General features: G+C 37.5%; 1 protein-coding gene across 1 annotated transcript in view; it reads right to left on the bottom strand.

The window, feature by feature from the left end:
• Positions 1–12739: 12739 nt before the first annotated feature.
• Positions 12740–25995, bottom strand: part of HTR2A (5-hydroxytryptamine receptor 2A) — a gene marked incomplete at both ends in the record, with an annotated part of 65376 nt that continues 52120 nt past the window's right edge. The window contains one exon of the mRNA XM_080690041.1: positions 12740–13542. Within this exon, the coding sequence (XP_080546167.1) occupies positions 12740–13542 (803 nt within the window). The remainder of the gene's footprint in view (positions 13543–25995) is intronic.

Raw genomic sequence — 25995 nt, 5'->3', positions numbered from 1 at the left:
ATTTGGAAACAGGGTCTCCTATGCCAGTGCACGTGGCTGGCTTCGAACCTGCGCGATCCTTCTGTCTCTGCCTCCCAAGTGCGGGGATTACAAGCATGCACCACCACCCCTGGCTCCTAAATGTAATAATTTTAGGAAAGTGCTGGATCAACTCTGAAGTGTCTACTGGTAACACTAATGTTTTTCTTTACTTATCTAGTTTAAAGAAGTTTGAGACATTCTTTCCTGACAAGTAGATTTTTCCAAATATGTATAATATACCCATTTAAATACTATTTGTTTTTAAAGCAATAATTTAAATTAAAAATTCTGTTCTTGAGTCTGAATTGCCACTGAATGCTATGTAATTTTCTGGCTCATTCTTGTTCCTCTTTCTGGATACTGATGGTCTCTGTTGTCCTAAGCCCAAGCCAAAGAGAAATGTCCTCCCTTCCCTTCCTTCATGCCATATCTAGTCTTGTTGGTTCCCCTGGTACACTGTGGTGGTGTTCAGGTAGAGGCAGAATATTCACTCTGTTTCTTTTTTGTGTGTGTGGTACTGGGGATGGAACCCAGGGTCATTCTACCTCTGAGCTACACCCCCAGAGCTATTTTTTTTATTCTTTATTTTGAAACAGGGTCTCACGAAGTTGCAGAGGGCCTCACTAAATATCTGAGGCTGACTGAGAACCCATGATTCTCCTCTCTCAGCCTCCCCAAATGGTGGGATTACAAGCATGTGCCACCATGCCCAGCTTTCACTCTATTTCTAGTAGGTCCACAACAACCCATTATCCACAACATTTTGAGCCCTAAATGTCTGTGAATTCACATTCTTCTGAGTTTAGAAAGGAAATATAAACCAAACATTCCATAACCATCCAGCAGGATCAAGCACAGCTCCTAGAAACCATATACTGTAAAATTTCTGCAGTAAAATATATTAACAAAAACATCAAATGGGTTAATTGAAAATTATGCATAGCTTCATATCAGGGCAGGTTTTGCCACAAATGATATTAAGTCAGATTAGATATTACTACTAAATCAATTGTTATAATTGTTTTATTTAATTTCATTTTCACAGTATTTTTAGGAATTGAGGATAAAGAATTTTGTTATTGAGGTTAAAAACTTGTGGACCTATGGTACAATAGCTTTCCAAAGGGCTTCATACAATTCTTCTCCCATCTTCTGTTATATAATGTATCTGTCATATAATGCATATGAGATATATATATATATATATATATATACATACATATATATATATTTGTATATATATATATTTTTTTTTAAATTATAGCCTCATGTGAACTTTGAGTCATTGCGGCATTCTCTAAAAATAAGTGACCCATACTTTCTTATAATGTGATTTTTTTGTAAACCTAAAGAATATGGAACAATTCAAATTTGTCATCTACAGGAGAAAGTATTTTTCACCTTATTTTTATTAATGTCCATTTGTCTCATTTATTTGGAGATTTGGGTCTGTAGAGAATTAAATCCATGCTCTTGTCTGCTCACTGGTGTTATGTGGGCATTCTCCTGGGGTTGTAGGTACAGGAGTCATCTTGTACATTTCCCTTTATAGGCATGAGTTTGGCTCCATCAGTGGATCCCATGGTTGAGGGCTATTGTCAACCCAATGACATAAATGTTTCTAATTCAGTTACCAAATGACTTTTTCCTCTGCTGAGGTTTGGCAGATTTTTCTTCTTAAATTGTCCAATTTTCTTCAGATTGTAATGTGGCTATTTTAGTCACAGTACACTGTGATTGCTGGCAGAAAAATCACGATTCTCAGGGCAAGTGTTACAGAAGCATCATTGGATTTGATGTATCTTCCATTAATTTTTTCTCCAGTGTTTCATATTCAAGCCTCTGTATTTCTTAGTGATGATGATTTTGCATATTGCCCCATAAAAGAAAATTAGCTGGCTGACTTCTTGGTAATATTCTCGAAAGCGTCAACTACATTTGAAAGTTCTGTTTTACAGACTAGGCTTTGGATGGGAAATTGGAAAAAACCTATCAGAAGGAAAGAAGGGAGATACCCTTACCAGAACAATTACTAGCCAATAGGTTTTCTCTTTTCAGAAAAGGTATGGATTAGCACTGAGAGCCAGTGACACCTCTTGGCCTTTTTGTGTGAAAACTCCTTTTTGAAAAGTGATTCATCCATTTGGGAGAACACATTGCACAGCCCTCCATAGCTGATCAGCTTGGGAAGTCCATCTGGTCAGCAGCCTACAAGGGGGAGTGGAACAGAATGTCTGCCTATGTATGAAGAATCTAAACCAACCTAACCTGATCAGAGAGAGAAGTCTGCACACTGACCACAGAGAGGTTCAAGTAATTAATGGCAACTGTAGAAGATGAAAGTCCCCTGGGTGGAGAAGTCATGGTGGACAAGGAGTGAGCAAGAGTTCTATGTATGAAGGTGGAAGGAAACTGATTGGATGAAGGGGGATAAGTGAAAAGGCAGAGAGAGGGGGGTAGGTTGAAGGAGTAGTTGAGTCCAAGGGAGGCTTGTCTCTGCTGAAAATGGAAGGACTTACCATACATCCCTCAGAGCTTTGGGCGTGCCTTTTCTTTTCTTTTATTGGTTCATTTTAATTATGCATCGTACTGAGTTTCAAAGTGATACAGACATACATGTGCATCACTCCTGATGTGATTCCCTCTGGATATCCCTCCCTCCCCCATCAATACATGCTAGTGAGATTGGTAGTAATAACTTCATGTATGGTCATAGAATTATTTGAACTGCTTCCTCTCTCAACCCTCCTTGTATCATCCCTCCCTCACTCCCCCAGCTTCCTTCTATGATTTCACTGGTTTCTGTCTTCATTTATCTGAAATCCCTTTGTTTTCCTATTTTCTTTTTACCTTCCACATACGAGAGAACATATATGACCCTTAACTTTCTGAGACTGGCTGATCTCACATAGCATAATATTTTCTACTTCCATTCATTGGAAATGAAATAACATAATTTTGTTCTTCATGGCTAAGCAACACGTCATTGTGTGTATGTACCACTGTTTCTTGATACATTCGTCTACTGACAGACACATAGGTTGTTTCCATAATTTGGCTCTTGTGAATTGTGCTGCTCTAAACGTGGTTATGCATGTGTCACTGTGGTATTCTGACTTTAATTCTTTTGAAAACAGGGTCTCATTTTGAAACAGGGTCTCATTGCCATTGTAACTGGAATGAGATGGAATCTCAGTGCTTTGAAATGAGTTGTGTTTCTGCATTTCTGTAAGGCCTGCCTGACATCAGTGATTCCTAGTGACTCTTTCCCATTTGTATTTTAACAATAAACTCCATGTTCTCTAGAGAAACTTAGAGAAGATTTTTCAGTCTCCTTGATTAGCATGTCTAACACTCATTTAAAATAATACGTCTTTCCACAGAATTCACTGTTTTATTGACTAGTGTAAGAAGTGGATGGACTATATCAGAAACTTCATTTTAAACATAGCTTTACTGTTATGAAGGACATAGCTTGTGTATTTCCTCCTCATTTAGAAGGAACTTAATGTTAAATATATTCTCCAGGCATAAAGGTGAGCCAAGAGACTGGGGATGGAACCCAGGGGCATTCTACCTCTGAGCTATATCCCCTGCCCTATTTTTTATTCTTTATTTTGAAACTGGGTGTTACTGAGTTGCAAAGGGCCTCACTAAGTAGCTGAGGCTGTCCACCAACTGTGATCCCCCAGTCTCAACCTCCCAAATGCTGGGATTACAAGCCTGTACCACCACGCCCAGCTTACATATAGATTTACGTAGCATTAATCATGCTGATAATCAAAACTACTTATGAGTTTAAATGATGTTCATTCAGCAAAGTCTAATTCACCCTTTGTTGGAAGTTAGACACTTTAGGAGGAACCATGTTCTTTAAAGGACAGAACTCTGTTGAACTTCACTCAGCACTCAGACTTAGACCACCTAGTCACGGGCATGATGCAGACATGATGGAGATTACACTTTCCAGATAGAAGAGGAAAGAGCAAGTGACGGAGAAGAGAAATGTTAATTCAAAACCCAGCTCAACCACTGACTATGGGCTTCATTAATTTCCTTTATCTCTAGTTTCTTTACATATAAAATGGAGAAGTAACAGTACATGTGTAGTGTTAGTATTGCAAAGAGTAAATTAAATGATGGATTAAGCTGGGCGTGGTGGCACACACTTGTAATCCCAGTGCTTGGGAGGCTGAGACAGGAGGATCGCACAGATCTGAAGCCAGCATCAGCTATTTAGTGAGGCCCTCAGCAACTTAGTGAGACCTTGTTTCCAAATAAAATATAAAATAGGTCTGGGGGTATAGCCCAGAGGTAGAAAGCCCCCGGGTTCCACCCTTAGTACCACCACCAAAAAAAAAAAAAAAAAACAGATGGATTAAAAGTAACTAAATCAATATTTAACATTTAATAAGGGTTCCAATGGATAGTTAGGATGATAGTAGTAGTATATGTTGTAGTTGTAATTATTATGTATTTTTATAATAATTATTGTTGTTTTTTGATGGTATAATCCAGGGACTGCTCTGTAATGATTCATAGACCAAAACTGTACCACAGCTTATTTTTGTAAGCAAAGTTTAATAGGAACACACCTCCGTCCCCTCATTTATTTAGTTTCTATTTCTTTTCTTTTTCACAACAGCAGAGTTAAATGATTGTGGCAGATTCGGTTGCCCACAAAACCTAAAACAAACTATAAAACTTTTTATAGCAAACATTTTCTGACCATCAGAACAGTGGAAATAGGAAATGGTAACAGTTTAACAGTTACACAGATCCATATTTGAATGTTATTTCTTATCTTGGTAAAATTGTTTAAATTTCTCCATGAGACCCAGTTTCTTCATTTGTTACGTGATTGTGATTATTTATCCGAAGGCTTAGCCCAAAATCATTGCTCAGTAAATATTAACATCAGTATCTTCCTTCTATGTTTGTTCTTCTAGTTTCCTGACTCTAGTAAGGAAAGTACATTGGATGGTTCTAGGCTTAATTTTACTGTTTCAAAGAATATTTAAACATGGCTAATTTGTGATATATATATATATATATATATATATATAATATTATCTACTTAGAAGTGGTTAGCTATAATTTTTCTTAGAATGAAGTATAACCACCACTCACAGCCTTTAGCAACATAAACTGCTAATTAATTTCAAATAAAAATATTCTTATTCAAAGGAGAAATAGTTCATTTATCTTTTGAAATTATTAAGGGAAATTTCTTGAAGCAGAATATTACATAAATGCACCTAAAGCTCCAATGTTTTATTTATTGTGATTATTTGGATACTGATAGTGATCATAATTCTAATTTTGACAAGATTGATTCTTTGTGAATGGTTTTAACTCGTTTCTGGACCTGGTCAGGTCTATCAAGTGGATGGGGAAAGGAGCAAGTATGAGCTCCCATGTTTTACTGCAGAGACACGCAGGGATGAATTAATCATAGTTAAGTTTTTGGTGAATCTATCAGAGGGTTGAATAAAGCATTATATTTGCACACAAATCAGTTCTCTTACTCTTCGGTCTTGAAAATGATGAGCTGTCTTAATTTTGTCACACAGTCACTCATGAATGATTCCCATTGCCTATTTTCCTCTGGTTCAGAAAAAACCCCACCACTTTATTCTAGAAATTGAATACAGAATAGATATATCCTGTTATCAGAGCATCAGAGGGACAAACTATTAAGAATACCTGGTGAACAAATTAGTTTTGTTTTTTTTACTATGGCTTATTTCTTTTCCACTTCCATTATTTATTATTATTATTATTATTATTATTATTATTATTATTATAGTACTGGAGATTATTACAGTACTGGAGATACAGTACAGGGGCATTATACCTCTGAGCTACACCCCAGTCCTACTTTTTCATCTCTTTATTTTTGAAACAGATTCTCACTCAGTTGTAAAGGGCCTTGTCAAATAGCAGAGGCTGTCTGCCAACCGCCATCTTCCAGTCTCTGCCTCCTGAACGTTGGGATTACAAGTGTGCACCACCACACCCAGCTCCTTAATTCTTTTGAAAAATACTTCTTGGTCTGCCTGTATATGTTGACTTAATTCTTATTTTTACATATTGTCCTTTACATATACCATTGTGAACCTTAGAGTGAATAGCTTTTAATAATGGATACTGGAAATAGTGATATTAAATATTCAAATTTCATTGTTTTCCCAAATTTCAAAATGCTACCTTCTTGCCATTGGCCCTGCTTTCTCATCAGTGTCTAAAGTGGCTGCAGCATCAGCACCAGGGTGGTGGCACTGAGCAGAGGCATCACTGGGTAGAAGTGTTAAGTTGGCCATCTGTGAAGTAGGCTGATATGTGATCAAGCTGGAGAGCTGAACTAAATTAAATGTGAATTTTGTAAAGAGGGCTGGATAATCTCATTATACCGTGTCTTATTCAACTTTTTATTCTTCATTTTTTTTTATTTGGTGGTACTGGGGTTCCTGGAAACCCTTCTACCTCTGGGCTACACTCCCAGACCCGTTTTTATATTTTTTATTTGGAAACAGGGTCTCTTAAGCCAGCACAGCTGGCTTTGAACCTGTGCAATCCTCCTGTCTCCACCTCCCAAGCGCGGGGATTACAAGCCTGTGCCACCACGCCCAGCTTATTCAACCTTTTAAAAGAGTAATTTCATCCCCAGACTTACACACTTAATGGTACCATATATATCACACACAAGACAATCCTCCTCCTCCTCCTCCTCCTCCTCCTCCTCCTCCTCCTCCTCCTCCTCTTTCTTCTTTTTGGTACTGGGGATTGAATTTAGGGGCATTCTACATCTGAGCTGAGTTACATCCCAGCTCAAATTTTAATTTTTATTTTGAAAGAGGGTTTCACTAAGTTGCTGAGGGCCTTGCTAAATTGCTGAGGCCGGCCTCGAACCTGTGGTCCTCCTGTCTCAGCCTCTCAAGTACTTGGATTTATAGGTGTGTGCCACCATGCCTGGCTTGAGGTGGACCTTCCCTAATGCATAAATCTATTGAGAGAATAAACGGGTGTGCCATACTGATAGTTCAACCCAATTTAGATGTATTGTGATGACAAGCCCTGCAACTTTGATACTACACACTTTAAGGGGCTTTTCCTTCTTCTCTAATTCTGTCTGCTTCCTGGGATTGCCTCCCACATAAATGAACTGCACCTGAGTCTTGGCTTTGCTCTTAGGTCACCTCAACTAAGACAAGATGATCTGAATAATGGTATATATTACTTTGCGATATCTGAAATAAATCTAGGACAGGAAGTACAAGTTGTGCTGTTCTCTAGAAGACAACATAAACACCATTTAAGATCTCATAAACTTAATTATAAATAAAACCTCAAATGACCTTGGCTCACTTTCAGCAATAAACTAGCTTTTAAGAAAGAGATCTTCTCTTCACCATGAATTCTAAATCCACTTGGGCCTTTAAATTTTAACCCTTCAGTATAATTGATCTCAAGTAGTGGGAGCAATTATTCTTCAGGAAGCCTGGGGGGTGTTAAAAATAACAAGTCAGTATCTATAGTATCTATGAAATGGTACAAAGGAGAGGTGGATCTGTCAGACAGATGCCACAGTCTTAGATTCCTTAAATCATCAGTAACTTATCTCATGATTCCTATAGAGGAGTTTTGCTGGGAGCGGTGTCAACGTGCCTGCAACCACAGTTCTTGGGTGGCTAGGATAAGAGAATCACTGGTTCGAGGTCAGCCTGAGGAACCTAAAGGGACTCTATTTCAAAATAAATAACTCTGCATATGAAGCTATGCCCATGTGTATCAAAGTCTTGACATAATTCTCCTGCATTCAGATAATCCCAGACCTAAAAGAGTAGCCTGCTGAGATCACTGTCTCTAAGTCCTTTATCATACATTTGAGGGAAGAAAAGCAGAGACTGTCCAATGTCAGAGACGAGTTTCTTGTCTCAGCCTTTTGCCACAACGAGGATGCATGAAAAGAGGCTCTAGGCAGAAACACTTCCCATGATGTGTTGGCTCACGTGGACATAGTGGTATTAAATATCCAAAAGGAAGGACACAGATTAGATTGGTTTGTATACAGGGGGAAAAAAGGAAATCATTTACTTTTGCAAACCACATGCAAGTAATTAGAAATTAACAAACATGTTTTGTCTTATTGCCTATTTCCTGGGACAAATATCCACTGGCTTTAAAACTTGAGAAAATGCTTAGTAATATTATTAATCTTTCTATTTTAGAATAAATATTTTCTTTTGCTGTACTGGGGATCAAACCTAGAGCTTCAAAGCTCTATGCTAAGCAAATGCTCTACTGCTGAACTACATCCCCAGCCTTAGAAGAAAATCTTTAAAGTTACAGTTGTTTCTTTCAAAGTCATTAATTACTGTGGATTAAATTCAAACCTTAGGAATAAAACTCTATACATAATTATTGAGTGTCTGAAGGTGCTTGTTTTTCTGTAGGTCATTTTAAGGATACCACAGAAACATTTCTTATCCCCAAATTTCTTTCTCGCATGTCTTCTTGGTTCCTAAAAGTTTTCTTTTGGTTTCTGCTTTTTTTTAAATTATGATCAGAATGGACAACTGAAGTCATGTCAATTATACACAATGGTTTATCAGCTTAAATTACTTACTACTTTATAGAGTAGAGATTTGAGAAATGGGACAAATGATGAGTACATTTTCATGGAAGTTTCATTTCTTCCATCCAGTAAAGACTGCAGTGAAAGAAACTACATCATGGTAAGGACAAAGTAGAATTTATTAAAGATCTTTTTAATGGAGGCACTCACAGGGTAGAAGCAGCTGTGGGATAACAGTATTGTCTATCCTACAGTTTTGCCTAGAATTTGGTCTGATGGCAAATAAGAGGTAGAAGCTTTGGTATTCTTTTACTTGTAATAATAGCATATTGTTTTGCAGGTTGTCAGTCACAGCTCATGATCTGCTCATACACTGTCACTTAGCCAGGACAGGCACCAGCAGCTCCATCCTAGGGACAATGCACTCATTGAAAGAGAAGGAATATCATGTCATGCGTAGCCAGTGAGTGGGGAAGCTAAGATGGGACTTGTATATTTTGAGTCTGAAAGGTGCTCTCTCCCCTGTCCTGGATTGGAAAAAGGTTTTTTCCATTGGCAGCACATGATCCAGGCTTGAACTTGCCACCTTTTCCTAATCATATGACTTTGAATGTTACTAACTGCTCTGAATCTCAGTTTTTCATCGATGAAAAGGAATAATAGTATTTTGTAGGACTGTTGTGAAGAGTCTACTAAGTAAAGTGAACAAAGCAACCAACTTAATACCTGGAACGTGGTATGACTCAATACATGGAGAGATGCTCACATGGAAAAAATACCTACTGTATTTGACATACTTTTCTTGCACTTAAGTTTGAAATGATGGATCAAGTCAACTCTTCAGTTTACTCAATGATGCTCTGTCTCCTTGGTTTACTTTAATTCCTATAGAAGCACATGTGTGTATACGTGTATATATGGTAATGCACCTGTCTGCATGTCTTAGGGTACATCAACGACTCTCTGTTTTTCTGTGCTGTGTGGAAACAGACATAAGTGCACAAGCATGGAGTGTTTGTCATCTGCAGATAAGTGGAAACTGACCTGTGAACTGTGAACTGCTAATACAACCAGATGGATCCCAGCTCTGTGACATGACCGAGTTCTGGAAGCACAAGGTTCTACTCTTAAAATATCAGAAAGCTACCTGGTGTTCCAAGCCTAATGACACAAAGGGAAATGTCCTTTAATAAACATAGCTATGGACTCACACAAAGTTGCAATCATTTTTTTTAGTATGCTTTATTTACAATTGATCATTCATTCTTGAAATCTTTTAGAATCACCTTGATTAAAATAAGTACATAAAATAATCTTCACTGTATTTGTTACATATGGCACAGAATAATTTAACACTTTATAAATATATTCATTGATGCACAAATGGAAGAAGCACCCTTTGCTAAAAGCAGTAAGGTAATTTAGTTCAATCTGGCTACAGTAACTTTTTAAAAGTGACCATGAGGTGGCGCTGTGATCAAGTAGATTACATAGTCTTTAAACTGAGTTTTCCCCAACTATGGCATTTGATTCTCTAAGTGTAAAATAATTTGTCATTCAACTTAAAGAAAAGTAAGGTTTGCTGCTCAATTTTAATAGTGTTGTCTAGGAGTTAATTATTTAATCAGAAACCCATAAATCATTTGAGGACTGTTTCATTGGAATGAAGAAGATAATTAAAAATCCATAGTAGTCCAGAAGTCCTCATACTAAGAAGGCCCAATATTACCCTTTTATTAACATTAGTATGCTGTATATAGGGACTATTGTTTTCACCACCCTCACAGAATTTTGTTAAAGTCTCACAAAATCAGAGCAACTTCCAGTTTGTTTAAAGGCATATACCTCTATTACTCTTTAACCTCCTTTACCAGCAACAGAAGGTCATAAGAATATTAGAACATGAATTCACATTTAAAGTGATGTGGTACAAACATGCACACGTGTGTAGACTGAGTATTTCCATTGACTTGCTTTTCCTCCATATAAATATATAAATATTGAATAAAGTGCATGAGGACATGTCTGTACATATATACAGGTACATGTTTATATACACTTGAATACGATATTTTGAAGAGAAAAAAAGCACATATGCTCTTGCAATATTTACATAGTCAAAAGATGTCTTCCAAGCAATATTTATATTAATTCTGATTAAAGTTGAATATATGGGGTAAAATCTGTAATCTTTATAATGAATGTGCAGAGTTATAAATGAAGGCAAATGCATTAGAGCAGAGACTAATATTTATAATTCCATTATTATTATGGAATAATCATTAAAGAGAAGTTGAATTCAAATGCAGCCTTGGTAGTAGTGGCATATTATAAATTCTAGTTTTGAAACAGTGAGCTATCTTTCAGCATATCTATAAGGACATAATTAGGATAGCCCTAATATACTTCCAAATTACATAATGATTGCTTTTTACATTTAAAAAATTTCAAGTCTGCAATTTTTCCAAAGGCATAGGGCAAACACTACTTCATATTCAATAGAAATGTTTCAGCAGTGTAATCATATATCTAGTACCTATTTCAACAGTGTGCAATTTAATCTAGAGTATTACACTATGAAGTTTGGACTAGCTATTGTTAATCCTTTTCTCCCTTTAGAAACTATTTCTACAAAAATGTCATATTTATCTGCCTTTCTGGGGAAAGTCTAGGGTCAGTAATACTAAAGTGAGTGTGTTTTTAGAGAGGTGGAACAAAAATGTTCAAAATTTTCGTGGTTGTAAGTAGGGTCCAGATTGAGGTGTATATTTCTGTATTAATTTCAGCCTTTATCTCAAATGATATTTTTACCCTTTATTTGCTTAGCACTCTTTGGCAATTAATCAGAAGGATTTGCTGAGAAAACTACCCTCAGTGTTGAAACAAACCTATTTCTGAACAAGGTTAAGAAGGAAATAAGTTGAACTAATTCTTAAAATAAATCATATATTTTTTTTGACAAGGATCATTTCAGTTTAGTTATTTTTTAATGGCAAAGATATTGTTCTAATTATTTTGGGTTCCTCATACTTTGGAAATTGCTACACCCACAAGTATACTCTCAGTAGGTGATTGTGGAAGCAGGCTGAACAGTTCTATAAACAATATAAATTGGTTGATCTAGTAGCATCATTGGTTTGCCTAAATATCAACAGGAAAGTCACCCACTCTTTAAAAAGATATCCTAAGACTCTACTAAAAAAGCAATAATCCTGAGTTTATTCCTCAACCCTGACAGTTACATCTATGTACTGTTTATGGCACAAAGGAGCGCATGCGCGACACAGTCATTTCACAGCGAATACTGGTGTGGTGCTGTTGTAGAGAAGCAAGGTCTTTAATATTTGGTAATATTAAATTATCCTTTTGATAGTTTACATAGAAGAACAAGTATTAAACAAGACCAGGTTGGAAACTCAGAGTAAAGCACAAGAATTCTCTTTGTAAAGCAGTAATATTTAATAACATTTAAAATATTTTTCACTTCTTAGAAGAATTAATGTGAAATGCAGCAAATGCCAGTAATCTTGTGAATATTTCAAAATGTCATCTATGAAAAAGCAGATATGAAAAATGTTGTCAAGTATTTCATTTAATTATCTTATCAATGCAGATTTCATAGTGCTGTCTTGAGTGTCTTTTTTTGCCTTTCAAAATCTGTGTCATGATAAGTTTTAGAGAGAGATCTTTTCTTTATTTAAGAGTCCATTATATTCAACAAAAATTTCACTATTTATAGCTATTTTTATTTACAACAATAGGCAACCAACTCAACCTCAGATCACTAATCAGCAACATCATGGTAAGATTTCTATTTGTTAATAGAAGTGAGTTTAGATATATTTAGGGCCTCATTGTAACTGGACATACAATAAAAGCTAATTATTTTAAAGACATCATTTATTAAGTGAAAAGTAAGGATCATAATGCTCACAGCTGAAATGCTGTCAGGACATTGTTAAAGCACACATTATTTGTGACATTTAACACTGCTTTTCATTGACAATGAGGGCATATAGATATTATTGTCAGTTTCTCTAGAGTAGCCTCATTTTTTCCAGTATCCCTAATTTTTTTTTCCCTTAGATAGGAGAAAACTTGCTCAGTGTGCCCTCCACAGTTGTCATGGCAACTAGCCTATTACACACAGCTAACCTTTTCATTCACAGTGTCAATGTGGTCTGTGCAAGCATCATCTGAATGTTGTTTTCCTAGAGCGACCATAGAGCAGTCATTATCTGAGGTCTTGGCATCTTTCTTCGAATTCTTTTTCTGTCCCACTTGGAGTTGACTAGACTTGTAGGCCAAGGCTGGTATAGTGTTCACTAGGATTAACTGCAATGGTTTTTTGTTTTCCTTATACTGACACTGAATGTACCTTGAAAAGGCCGACCTGTAGGTCTTATTGAACAGTGTGTAGACTAGAGGGTTGACAGCAGAGGAGAGGTACCCGATCCACACGAACACATTGAGCAGGGCTCCGATGACCTCCTCGTTGCAGGACTCCTTGCAGATGACAGCCATGATGTTCGTGATGAAGAACGGGCACCACATCACCACAAACAGGAAGAAGACAATACCCAGCACCTTGCAAGCTTTCTGCTCATTGCTGATGGACTGCATTGTCCTCCTGCCCGCATAGGACCCTGGCTCCCTGTGGATCGACCGCTGGAAGAGCTTTTCCGAAGACAGGGAACTCTGAGGGAGGAAGCTGAAAGAAGATAACTTGGCCCGAGTACCAAGATCACTCACACACAGGGTAGCTTCTTTCTGGAGTGATTTGATAGTTAGAAAGTAGGTGATCACCATGATGGTTAAGGGAATGAAAAAGGACACAAAAGAGCCAATGAGGACAAAGTTATCATCAGCGAGTAAGCAGCTCCCTTCTTTAAAAACCTTGGAATCATCCTGCAGCCCGAACACTGGTATTGGCATGGATATACCTGGAGTGACACAGAGAATAGAACATGATTATTAAGGAACACAGTGCATGAAGGCAGGAGCATCACCAAATAATGGTGCTGTTCAAAGGATTTTATATCAACCTCAGTTAAAAGCATAACATATATTTTCTTTCTTTCTATTTTTTTTCTAGTACTGGGGTTCCTGGAAGCCCTTCTACCTCCGGGCTACGCTCCCAGAGCTATTTTATACTTTTCTTTATTTGGAAACAGGGTCTCGTAAGCCAGCAAGGCTGGCTTTGATCCTCCTGTCTCCGCCTCCCAAGCGCGGGGATTACAAGCGTGTGCCACCACGCCCGGCTATAACATATATTTTCAATGAGAATTTATAATTCCTTTGGACTTGTCTCTTTTATGAGTATTCTGTAGTGTGTGTGTGTGTGTGTGTGTGTGTGTGTGTGTGTGTAATCTTATTTATAAAGAATGTACTGAATTTGCATTTAACTTTTCATGTCCTATTTTTCTGATTATATGTGTGTGTGTGTGTGTGTGTGTGTGTGTGTGTAATCTTATTTATAAAGAATGTACTGAATTTGCATTTAACTTTTCATGTCCTATTTTTCTGATTATAACATTTTATTTACTAATTGAAGAGAATACATACAAAAGAGAAGAAACACAAATAAAAATGACCAGTAAAACCATCATCCACACATAATCACCTTTTCCGTTTGTGTGTGTGTATATGTGGTACTTAGGATATTAACTCCAGAGGAATTCTACCTCTAAGCTACACCCTCAGCCCTGTTTTTAAAATTTGAAACAGGATCTTACTAAGTTGTGGAGGGCCTCGCTAAATTGCTGAGGTTGGCTGCAAACCTGCAATCCTCCTGTCTCAGCCTCCCAAGTACTGGAATTATAGTGTTGCCACCATATCCAGCTCCATTTACAAATTTGGTACTGCTTATTTTAAACACACACACATACACACACACACACACACACATACACACACACACACACAATGTACATGCACTTAAAAACAATTTGAGTTTTATTTCATACATAGCTCCTCAAACTAATTTCATAAACAATTCTGTAATTTTTGTAAGCTCACATTATATCATGAACATAGCTTTTATATAAGATAACTATAAAATTAATATTGTATATTTTATTCCAAAATATTTGAAAAATACCAAAAATAACATTAAATAAATAAAATATGTATTCTCATCAGCCAGGGGCAACCACAATTTACATTTCTTCTTTCATTTATTTATACATAGGAAATTACACATACACAAATACATACACAATGTTGCATGTGCAGTTTTAGACCTCCTTATTTCACTTAACATTCAACTGTAAAATCACACATATTTTTAGTGGTTTTGAAGAATATTATTTTCTAATATTAACTTAATATAAATCAAATACAAACTATCTTATGATTCAATTTGTACTTTATTGTGTAGGTCTAAAAGCTATGCAGTTTTAGAAAAACTCTAATCACATTATCATTCTCACTTCTAAATAGTTTAATAAAACTTGGAGTTAGTTAACTTCCAGCTCCTACTCATATTTTAAGTGTCCTGGCACTGCTTCTGATCACTGATTACTTGAATCTGCCATACATTGAGAATAATTACTTTGAGAATGTGTTATCTGACTTCTACATGCCCAGAACAGAGGTCAGCTTCATCTAACCAGAGATGTAGCTGGGTTTGGAGGCACATGCCCGTAATACTGGTACCTGGGAGCTGAGACAGGAGAATCGCAGGTTCAAGAGCAGCCTCAACAACTTAGTGAGACTATCAGCAACCTAGGGAGACCCTGTTTCAAAAACAAAACCAAAAACAAAAAGGGATAGAGGTGTAGCTCAGAGGTAAAATGCCCCATAGCACAATTCACAATTCACCAGTACCACAAAACAGATAACAAGCAAATAACCACTGTCCTAACAGTCTCCTTGTTCACCTCTTCTTGGCCATCTTGGCAGGAGGGAACATTAGCTTTATCTAGTGTAATGTTTAACACCAACCTTTCTTAGTGAGCTTGCCATTATCTTCACAGACTTAAATGACAAGCCTTTTGGGAGGTGGTGACAAAAGATGCAAGAGCTGTACTTCAGAATGCTTTTTGTGGATAATGACTCTTTATTTTCTTCATCCCCCTCTGTTGCTGACCTACTATGGAGTCATCCCATGGCCCAGTAGTTGAGGCTGTAAGGGGAATATTCTTCGAGACCCTGCACACTCATCAGTTTTATTTATCCTTCAGAAAACTCTTGGTCATAAAAGCTAAGACATAATTTCCAAGAAGAGTGTCTTGTCTTCCAGTGTTTATTATATATCTATGAAAGATGTTTCCTGTACTCAGCCACAGTCTGTGACACAGTGTAGCTGCTAACTCATTAGAATGAATACACTGGGCAGCCATTCTGGACAGTCCTGCATTGAAGTCTTGGCTATGGCTCTGGGTTCTTGGACTGGTCAGTGATGCTCAGTTCCTCATCTATGGCAACGTGGCTGGAACCAACGTAGCTTAGTGGGTGTGGTGAGAATAACATGAATAAAATATGCAGAGCCCCAGGACAGTGCCTAGTCCAAAGGGGATGTTTTACCAATGGCAGATGATCATAGGAGTAGTGTCCTCTGCAGAATGATCAGATGAAATACATTACCATTATTTTGTTCTAATCTATTTTGCTTAGTTTGCAGACATTAGATTTTTATATAATAGATCTTTTTAAGCCAAAAGAAGCTTAAAATCAGTTTTGGCTACTGGCTATATAAATAATAATGATGTAATTATTAGCTTCTGCCAGGGTGTCATGGGAGCTCAATCAATTTTAATTTGGTACAGCTAGAACTGTTGATTAATCTTCTAATGTGATGAATTACAGCCATTACTATTAGTCATGATACACATAAACAAAATATCAACCATCCAAAAAAAGGTTCATGATTTTGTTATGAAACTCTTGGGCGTTCATTTTCCTGATTAGTACAAAGGAAGTTCCTATCTTAAGAGGCTTTTGCCCTATTTATTTGTGACCTGTTAACTTATAATAAGTGGCAGTTTTCAATTAACCAAAAAATGTGGGATTATCAAAAATGCCAAAGTCTTCAATTACTAGGAATTCAGAACTGTGTCTTTTGTTGAGAGAAACACTCCACCCACAAACCCTTCAATAGTGGCTCGATTTCTGCAGCTAGAGAGGGAATGGGGTGATGAAGCTATTTGTGCTCACAGAGAGTCCCCTTTTTAGATGCCTGGTATATAGAGTTTGTGGTCATAGATTATAGGCAGGGTTGTTCTGTTTCTAGAAGAGAGAGAGTCAAGCTGGCAGTTCTGTAAATGGCCCATTCTTCTTTGCACCTGGCAGAAACAAATACCTGAAATACCATTCTGTTTCAGTGTCTAACCATAGTAAGTAGTCAGCAAGGATTGGTAAAAAGACTAGCCATAAACATAAAGCAATACTCTATAAAGAGAGGATGGAACTTTATGTCAGAGAGCTAGAATGCTTAAATGGACTTTGTGGATGCAATAAGCACTTCAAAAACACAGCCTTACCAAGAGAGATGAAGACACTGGCAGATATCCAAGATTTTGGTCACAGCCGTCTCCGGGGCATTAATTTTCTGGCTGCTTTGTTGGATAATAACTACTTTTAAAGACCTGAAATCGCCTCTCATTTAAAATTTCTGCATATGAAGCATTTTCTTTTATGAACAGGCAGAGAGTAGCTTGAACTACATGACTTTGCATTTGGTTTGATATATTCTTTTTTTCAAGGAGTAGAAAACAGCCATCAAAATTCACTGTCAGCATTGGATCCTCCATGCACATTTTTATTTTCTTCCTTTAAAACTCAGACAATGAAATGAATGGGAAACACTGAAACCTAAGAGTGCAAAGGCTTTGGTGGGGGCTTCTAGTTAGCCTTAGTTTGGCTTGATTTTTGCATATAGTTCACCCTTCTAATTAATGTCTGAGCATAGGCTGGATAAAGGACTTTAACTGAACCACTAGCTGTGAAAGATGGGCTTTATTCACAATCTTCAACTTTTATGTTTTACTATCTTAGCACTAATGGTTCTTCTGGGACAAGGTACTCTTCTTAGGAATCAGGCAGTTAACTTACAGGGTACCAAGTTTTCATAGGGAACAGGATAGTGGGAGCCATAAGGGTCTTGGGTGTAGTAGGAGGTAGACAAACAAATATTTTAGGGCTATTAAAAAAAAAAAAAGAAGCAAATTTTGGCTCAGAGCTTCCAATGCCTCTGAAAACTGCTACCTTTTCTTTGTATTTTAACACATGATGGATTTTTTTCAAGCTGTTAAGAGGTATTTACTAGCAGTCTGATGAAAAAGCACCACAAGTGAATACTGCAGTAGGATCCTGACATTGCAGGGAAGGAGGGAAGGAATAGATAGGGCAACTAGGCTGGGACTCACAATTTTTCTAATAAGGCAATGCGGGAGAGTTACTAAATTCCTTCAATTCTATGGTCTTTTGACAAGGCAGGTATACATAAAACCAATAAGCATGTCAGTTACTAAACCAATAGCTAGATAAGCATGTCAGTTAACTGAGAAGTTGGATGTTTCTTCAATTGACTCTGAATAACTCTAATAGCAAAGAATTGCAATATTTCAAGTTAATTTCACACATATTTGTTTGCTCTATATTGAGTTCTTACAAAATTGTAAAAACATTACTCACACTACCCTATAAAGCAGATAAAAATTTCATCCTATGAATATAAAAAGTGGGCCTATAAGCTTATGTAATTTATTTAGAATCACAGGAATTTAGGTTCAGAATCAAGATCCCTACTTAGCTCTTTCTTAATTCTCATGGTCAGTTTTAAAGAACTGCTCATATGTTCTTTTTATGGTAGTTAGAAAAGTCTATGACTATATTTGAGATCCTTCACATTGTTTACAGGAAGTATGTGACAGTCCAAAAATATGCAAAAATTTCACATATCCATATGAAAAATATATGTATATATTATATATGTATAATGTGTGTGTGTGTGTGTGTGTGTGTGTGTGTGTGTGTGTGTGTGTTACTGGGGATTGAACCGAGGAACATTCTATCTCTAAGCTACACCCTCATCCCTTTTTATTTATTTATGTTTTTTGAAACAGGGTCTTGTTAGGTTGCGGAGGTGTCCAACATGAGATCCTCTTGTTTCAGTGCCAGCCTCTTAAATATTGGGATTATAGGCATGTGTTACCACACCTGGCTATATATATTTCTTCTGGGAAAGATAGAGCTTTCATCAAATTGTCAGAAATGTTCCAGTCTTTCATATGGTTAGGAATCACTGAATTACATTATAGTACAACCCCCCCCCCCCACACACACACACACTCCTCAGTTCCTTCCTTCATTCCAAGGGCTTGTACTTTTACTATGATGATCTAGAATTGTTCTGTGAAGAGACTGAATTCTAACTTGTAGAAATGGATTATCAGCTGTGACTTTAGCATCTAAATGTCCCTCCACATCTTTCTCATCCCAGGGCAGATTTACTTCCATCCACAGTTTTTCTTTTGAGTATATGTTATAAAAACTAAACAGAACCTGAATCATATGATGTAACTGGAGTAAATTATCACAGCCTTGCTTTGAGTTGGGATTGTAAGCAATAAGACAACTTGGGTAATAGATATGTTAATTAGCTTGATTTAATCATCCTACATTGTATACATGTGTCAGAACTTTACATGGTCTCCATAAATATATACAATTATAGCAATTAAAATAAATATTAATAAAATTAAATAAAATAATAGTAAATAAAACAAAAATAATACTAACAGAAATAAAACTTTAAAATTTAACTTATCATCTACTACCCATTTTTAATAAGTGTATGTATTATAGTATCCATGGCTGAGTGTTTTCTTTACTGTATATTTAGCAACATAATCATAACCAAAAAGTTTTTTTGTGTGTGTGTGGGTCTAGGGATGGAACCCAGAGTCATCCTACCTCCGAGCTACACCCCCCTGCCCTATTTTTTATTCTTTATTTTGAAGCAGGGTCTCACTGAGTTGTGGAGGGCCTCACTAGTGTAATTTACTATATTACACTAGAGAGAACCTCAACTTACCATATTACAAATTACACTAGAATGAACCTAGTGACCCTAATGCTCAGAGATTACTAACATTAAAGGTCTTTTTTTTTTCTTTAGTCTTTATATTTTTGAAATAGGGTCTCACTGAGTTGTGAAGGGCCTTGCTAAGTAGCTGAGGCTGTCCGTGAACCATGATTCTCCGGTCTCCACCTCCCAAATACTAGGATTACAAGCGTGGACCACCACACCCGGCCACCTTAAAGGTTTTAATATAGTCTTTAAAAATTCTAAATTTTTTGACATAATCCTGTGGTGTTCTATCTCAGGCTCTTCTTTCTTTGTATTATGTCTTGCACATGGCTTAATATCTCCTCTTTTCATCACCTAGTGTGATCCAAGGAGCTCCCAAGACATGCCTTCTCTCAAGCATCTCCTCCCAGCAGGTTGCTTGGTATAATTGAGGAACAGGGCAACCTGTCTTGTGACTACAATTGCATATAAAGCATGCTTTTTACTTCAACTTTGTGATTATTTGTGGGTGTTCTGGGGGTCTGTGGGTGAATATTATATTCCCAAACCATGTCCTACATTTCTTTCAAGCCATCTCCTGTGTGAAGCCTTCTCCAAATTATTTCCTTCTATAAAAAGAACTCATTTCCTCACTCTTTATTCCTTTCTCACCTCCTTAATCATTTATGCTGTGCTGGTCCACACTTCCAATACCTTAGAATTCTTCTTTAGAAATCTCATTAAACTAATGAGACAATAATTGCATTGGTGGCAGAGATATCCTTTCTCTTACTTATTGCAAGGCACTCCAGCACCTAAGGTGGTTCTACTCATATCAGGAGCTTATTAACTGCTTGTGGGACCAAGAAGTAAACAAACAAGGAGAGAGAGCGAGAGGATAAAAAGAAAGCTGGGAATTATAATACATTTCACAAACACCGATTGAAATTAATGAATAATTTTGTAATGCTTGATTTTTTGCGGGCAAGAAAAACACAGTAAATGAGGATGTTAATTAGCCACATAAGGCAGAAAAAAGGAAAATAGACATTTTTATGATACAGAATTTGTATACTCTTTGGAGAGAGCTGCCTATAGGATTAACCAGCATTGGATGTGATCACCTGAACTCTTAAAATTGCACAGGAAGGGATTTCTGAAAAACAGTGTTGAGTGGGAATCAGGAGACCTGGGTTTGTTCTCCTCTATTCTGTTTCATAGCCTAGAGCTAGACCTGTTATTTTCCTCAAAGCCCTTTTTCAGGTTAATTAAACAAGTATTAGGAAACTAGAGCATCATGTAGTGGGGAAAGCACAGGATTTAGAATCACAAGATGCAAGTTGGTCTCCTGCTGGCTCTGTTAATCACTACCTGGGTGACCTCAGGCTGCTTGATTTTAAAGACTCCATGTGTAAGAAAAGAAGAGCCCTCCCCTAATTTACATGCAGGGCTTTGGTTAAAAAACAATGACATAATGGGTCTGAATTATTTTGTAAACTTGGTTTAAATGACAGCGATTATAATTAGCACTATGTGGGATTCTGTAGGTAATATCTTGGGGAAGCTTCAGGAAACCAGAGGAAGCCAGGTCTTATAGGGAAAACAAAATGTACACATGATTTATTAAGGCAGCAGTGCAAGAGAGGAACATTTTAAGAAACAAAATAGATAATATGAATATGCTCCCATAGTATATCAGTGTGTCATGCTTATTATGGGTAAGCATCTCTGGGAAAGTCATGTGAAAGCTGGGAGTTGAGCTGGCCTGGTGGGAATTGGAAAGGCAAGGAGTAGTGGGGACCTGTGTCTCCTGGTCCTGGTGCCGCTGGCTTTGCTGAGTCTGGGGCAGTTTGCTCTGTTCTGTGCAAGCTTTGATCAGAAGCAACCATATGTGTTGCTGTTGCTTATCAGAAGCATGGAGTAGGTCCTCTATCTGTGACAGCAATTGGTTTCAGGCATTTGTCCATCAACATTTAATTGAGCTCCCACTGAACTAAGCACAGTAAAATATCAAGAGGAAGATATACTTGACTCTATAAGCGGTCACTTTATAATCCATGACCTTTCACTGTCATCCATAGGCACAGCAATCCAAAAGGAGACTAGAGAAGAAGAATTGAGCAGAAAACCTCAGTTTAGCACTGATGCTGAATTGTAAAAAATGATGTACTCAAGGTAAATCTTCATTTATCATAGATTTTTTTTTCACCAAAGTATTGTTGTTATGCTAAGCATGATAGGCAAGTACCCAACTGATGCTGGCTGATTTAGCAGAAACTGAGCTTAATAGAATGATGTGGAATACTACAGAGAATCTCAGAGAGGGCTGGGCTGTAGGCTAAACTCCCAGGAGTGAAACTACAGTGCAGATGCTGTGGGCAAAACTGAAAGCTTTCGCTCTCTTCCTTGCCTACTGAGCACTAGTAAGAATCCAACAAAAGTGCCTGCTGCTCTGCCACCAGGATCCAGGATCACTTCTGTACCAGGGACCAGTGATGCGATCATCCCTGGAAACCCGCTGCCTCCGCCATGCTGGCATACAAGACGGTGGCTTGCTTGTCCCATTTGACATTTTGCTCTGTTCCAAGTACATTTTTGTCAGATGCTGCTGTTGGGTGGGACCTAGGCTACAAGCCAGTGTCCTAGCTATAAGAAATGCTAGGATTTGAGATCTGACTCTTGAGAATTCCCTCAAATACTGAAAAGTTAAAAAAGCCATAGGTAGCCAAATGCTGTGTCAAGACCGCTTCACTTGCCAATGTGGCTCAATCTGCAGTTGTGGTAACTGGGTGAGCAGGTGACGTCCCTTCCAAAGATGGCGCTGCTAGGATTTCTGTTCTTTTCCTATTCTCCCCTTTTCTTGGGATCCCTGTTATTTTCTGTGATCTCTGAAGTCAGCCTGTGTTCAAATATTTAATAGTTGAAAATGAGACAATCTGTAAATATAAAGAGCTACATATAAAGATCTATGAACTCAAAAGCATATGGTGGCCAGCAATATAACTCAGGACTATAACAGCTATGTAAAAGGGGATAAGATGTTAGAGAGAAGGGCACTTTGTAAACTGGAGAGTGTCTGAGTGTATTTTTAAGAGCTACAATAGATCTTAGTGCTCATCTAATGAAACAGGTTTCTTTCCCAGTTAATGAACCAAAGTAGAGATATTCAATGTCTTCTCCAAATACCCATATTTCTGGGTGCTCACATATATGAAAATTATGAGATCTCATTTCCTTAAACTTGGGCTACCAGGACAGGAAATGGAAAATAAATCAACTATCCAAGGATAGCACATTGTCATAATAGGTAATAAACAACTTAAATGCCTAGCTGCCGACTTGTTTCTCAACTCGAATGTCTCTAATGAGATCCACAGCCTACATGGCCATGGCAGAACTCTGGATTGCAACCCTACCCCCAATTTAAATTTCCTTATCCTAGTAGATTGTATTACTGTCCACTGAGATGCATAGCTGAAAAACTTAGGAGTCATTCTATTATTCCCCCTGTGCAAAAACTCACCAACATTCTAATAATTCTTAGAATCTATGTCAATTCTATTTCTGAAATGCATTTATGTTTAAATATGTCATTATTTCCATTGCCATCTTTGTACTCCAAGCCATTATGACTCATATCTAACCCTCCTGACAGTTCTTACAGCTTCTACTCTTGCCTATATACCTTGATCTTAAAACCCTCAGAGACCCTGCACTGTGCTTAGAATAGCATTGAACTCCTGCAGCCCTCTGACATGACCTGGCCCTCCTGCAGCTGTGATTATTTACTCTCTTACTATGCTTGAGCTGTGCTGGCTACTGTCTAGTTCTCTCTTTCTTCCTTTCTTCCTTGTACTAGGGATTAAACCAAGGGGAATTCTACCGCTGAGTTACATTCCAGCCCTATTTTTTGAAACAGGAACTCAATAAAGTACAGATGGCCATAATAAGTTGTTGAGGCTGTCTTTGAACCTACAATCCTTCTTTCTCAGCCTCCCAAGTGCATAGGTGCACAGGTGTGCACTACCACATCCAGCTACTTTCTGATTCTTTAACCTTGTATGCTGGTTTACCTCACTGGGAACGTGGGATTTACTATTTCCATTGCCAACAAACTCTCTCTCTATTGATGTCCCCATTGCTCCTTCTTATCATTCAACATCCATTAAGTGCCCTCTCTCCAGGCTCCCCTTCCTGAACTGGCCTTCTATTACCTGCTCAAGCCAGTCTAGAGCCATTTCCTTGACTTGTGTTTCCCTTTAGTATTTGACATTATTTTGTTACTTGGGAGGCTGCGGCAAGAGAAATGCAAGTATGAGGTCAGTCTCAGTAACTTAGCAAGACCCTGCTTCAAATTAAAAAAATAGACTGTGAGTGTATCTCAGAGAGAGAGAGAGAGAGAGAGAGAGAGAGAGAGAGAGAGAGAGAGAGAGATCCCCTGGATTAAATCCCCTGTAGCAGCACCCACACACCCACATACATCCCCAGTTTTTTTGTTGGTCTCTTTATTTACTTATTTTTTTTTGTCATCATGAATATGAAGCTCCAAAAAAACTGACTTTTCCTAGTAACATCTGGCACTAGAGTTTAAGTATTAAACACTAAATAAAGATTGTGAAATAAATAAACAGGCAAATGCAAAGGCCTTAGGGAAATATATGCATCATAAAAAGAAGGGAAGGAAACAGTTATGCCAAAATCATATACTTACTTATGATCTCAGAGGGCCAGAGGCGAGAGATTGCCCAGATAACAGGTCATCTGGGGGATTAATAATCCTGAAAACTTTGGGTATTATAGATGATGAAGATAAAAATTTGTAATTGGAGAACTCTTCATCAACCCTGCCCTTCCTCTACTATCCTAGTTAGTAATGATTTTTTACTTTTACAACCTAACGCTGCATCAGGGAAGACTATGCAGGGTTGGGTAGCAATAATCCTCATAAAAATTATATTAGCAGCAAATACTTATATAAAGTTTGCTACATTCCAGAAATGTCCTATGTGCTTCACACAAATTAGCTCACTTAGTATTCAATGGTGTGAGGTAGTATTATGATTAGCTCCATTTGCTGATGAGAAAATGGAGAGAGTGGGAAGAAGTTTGCCTAAGGTCACATAGTGGATGGTGACACTAAGGTATCATTCCACATTCATTCTTCTCCAGGGTCTATGCTCTTCTCTGTTCTGCAGCCTCAGCACAGGTTAGCTGTCATGATATGTAGGCATGGGGTTAAACTCCCTCATTTCAGAAGAGACGTCATTTAATAAGATACAGTGTTCAGGCCTAGCACTTGGGTCCTGAGTCACCAGGCTCTGGACCACACCATTTCTGCAGGACCCTGTGCGATATCTTTATGAGAACATACCTCCTTTTATCTGCTCCATATTGCAAGAGCTATACATTTCGCATTTAGAGCTATTTAGATGTTATCCATCTGAAAGCTGGTTGTGTTGTCCCACAGGAGAGACACAGAAATGAAGACACATGGAACCCAGCTTTCAGGTGTTTGATGTTAAGGAGCAATTATCTTTTACTCTAAGTCTTCAATATATAACTCCCAGATCAATAGTTTTTTAAAATAATTACTATTTCCTCTTTTGTTTGTCGTAAAATTGTTTTATTTCATGAGTCCCAGGTAATCGAAGGTCCATATTTGTGCTGATGTTGAATGTTTCTTCTCCAATTTAGGCCACAGATGATGTGAGGCTTGGTGAGAGGTGGGGTAGACAACTCCTGAAAACAGTGCAGAATACTCTCTAACAGAGAAGATTCTGGAGCTAGCTGGGTATGTTTGGGTACACCTGTAATCCCATCTATTTAGGAAGCTGAGGCAGGAGAATCAGAAGTTCAAACTCTAACCTGTTTCACAATTTAAAAAAATTAAAAGGGCTGGTAAAGCACTCCTAAATTTATTCTCCAGTGCTATGAGAAAAAAAAAATTCTACTTTACTAGATCCGGACCTGGATGTACAGTGCTATGTCTAGTGTGTGTATGTATATGTTTTAGTAAAATCACAGCTCCATAGCTTCTTAGTTCTATTTCTTCTCAGAAGAGTACTTTTCTGAGCATATGGAGGCAATTTATAATTTTGGGAAAAATTAAGAAGCAACATTCACAGTCAAAATGTAATGATCCAGATAGTTTATAAGAAAATTTGGAGAAATGATGAAGGATCAACTTCTTGATGAATTGTGTATTTTGGTACACACACACACACACACACACACACACACACACACACACACTCCAGAAGAACACTTCAATACTGAAAAATCTGTATAATGCAAACAGGAATATCTGAAAAATTGTTTCAGTGTACAGGTACAGGGCAGGTTCATAGTAGCTAGAGAGAGATGCTCTTCTAGCAATATCCTG

This window comes from Muscardinus avellanarius (genome assembly GCF_963383645.1).
Source record: "Muscardinus avellanarius genome assembly, chromosome: 2".
NCBI lineage: Eukaryota > Metazoa > Chordata > Mammalia > Rodentia > Gliridae > Muscardinus > Muscardinus avellanarius.
The sequence above is the reverse complement of the archived record's forward strand: the minus strand, read 5'-3'. Positions and strand labels throughout refer to the sequence as shown.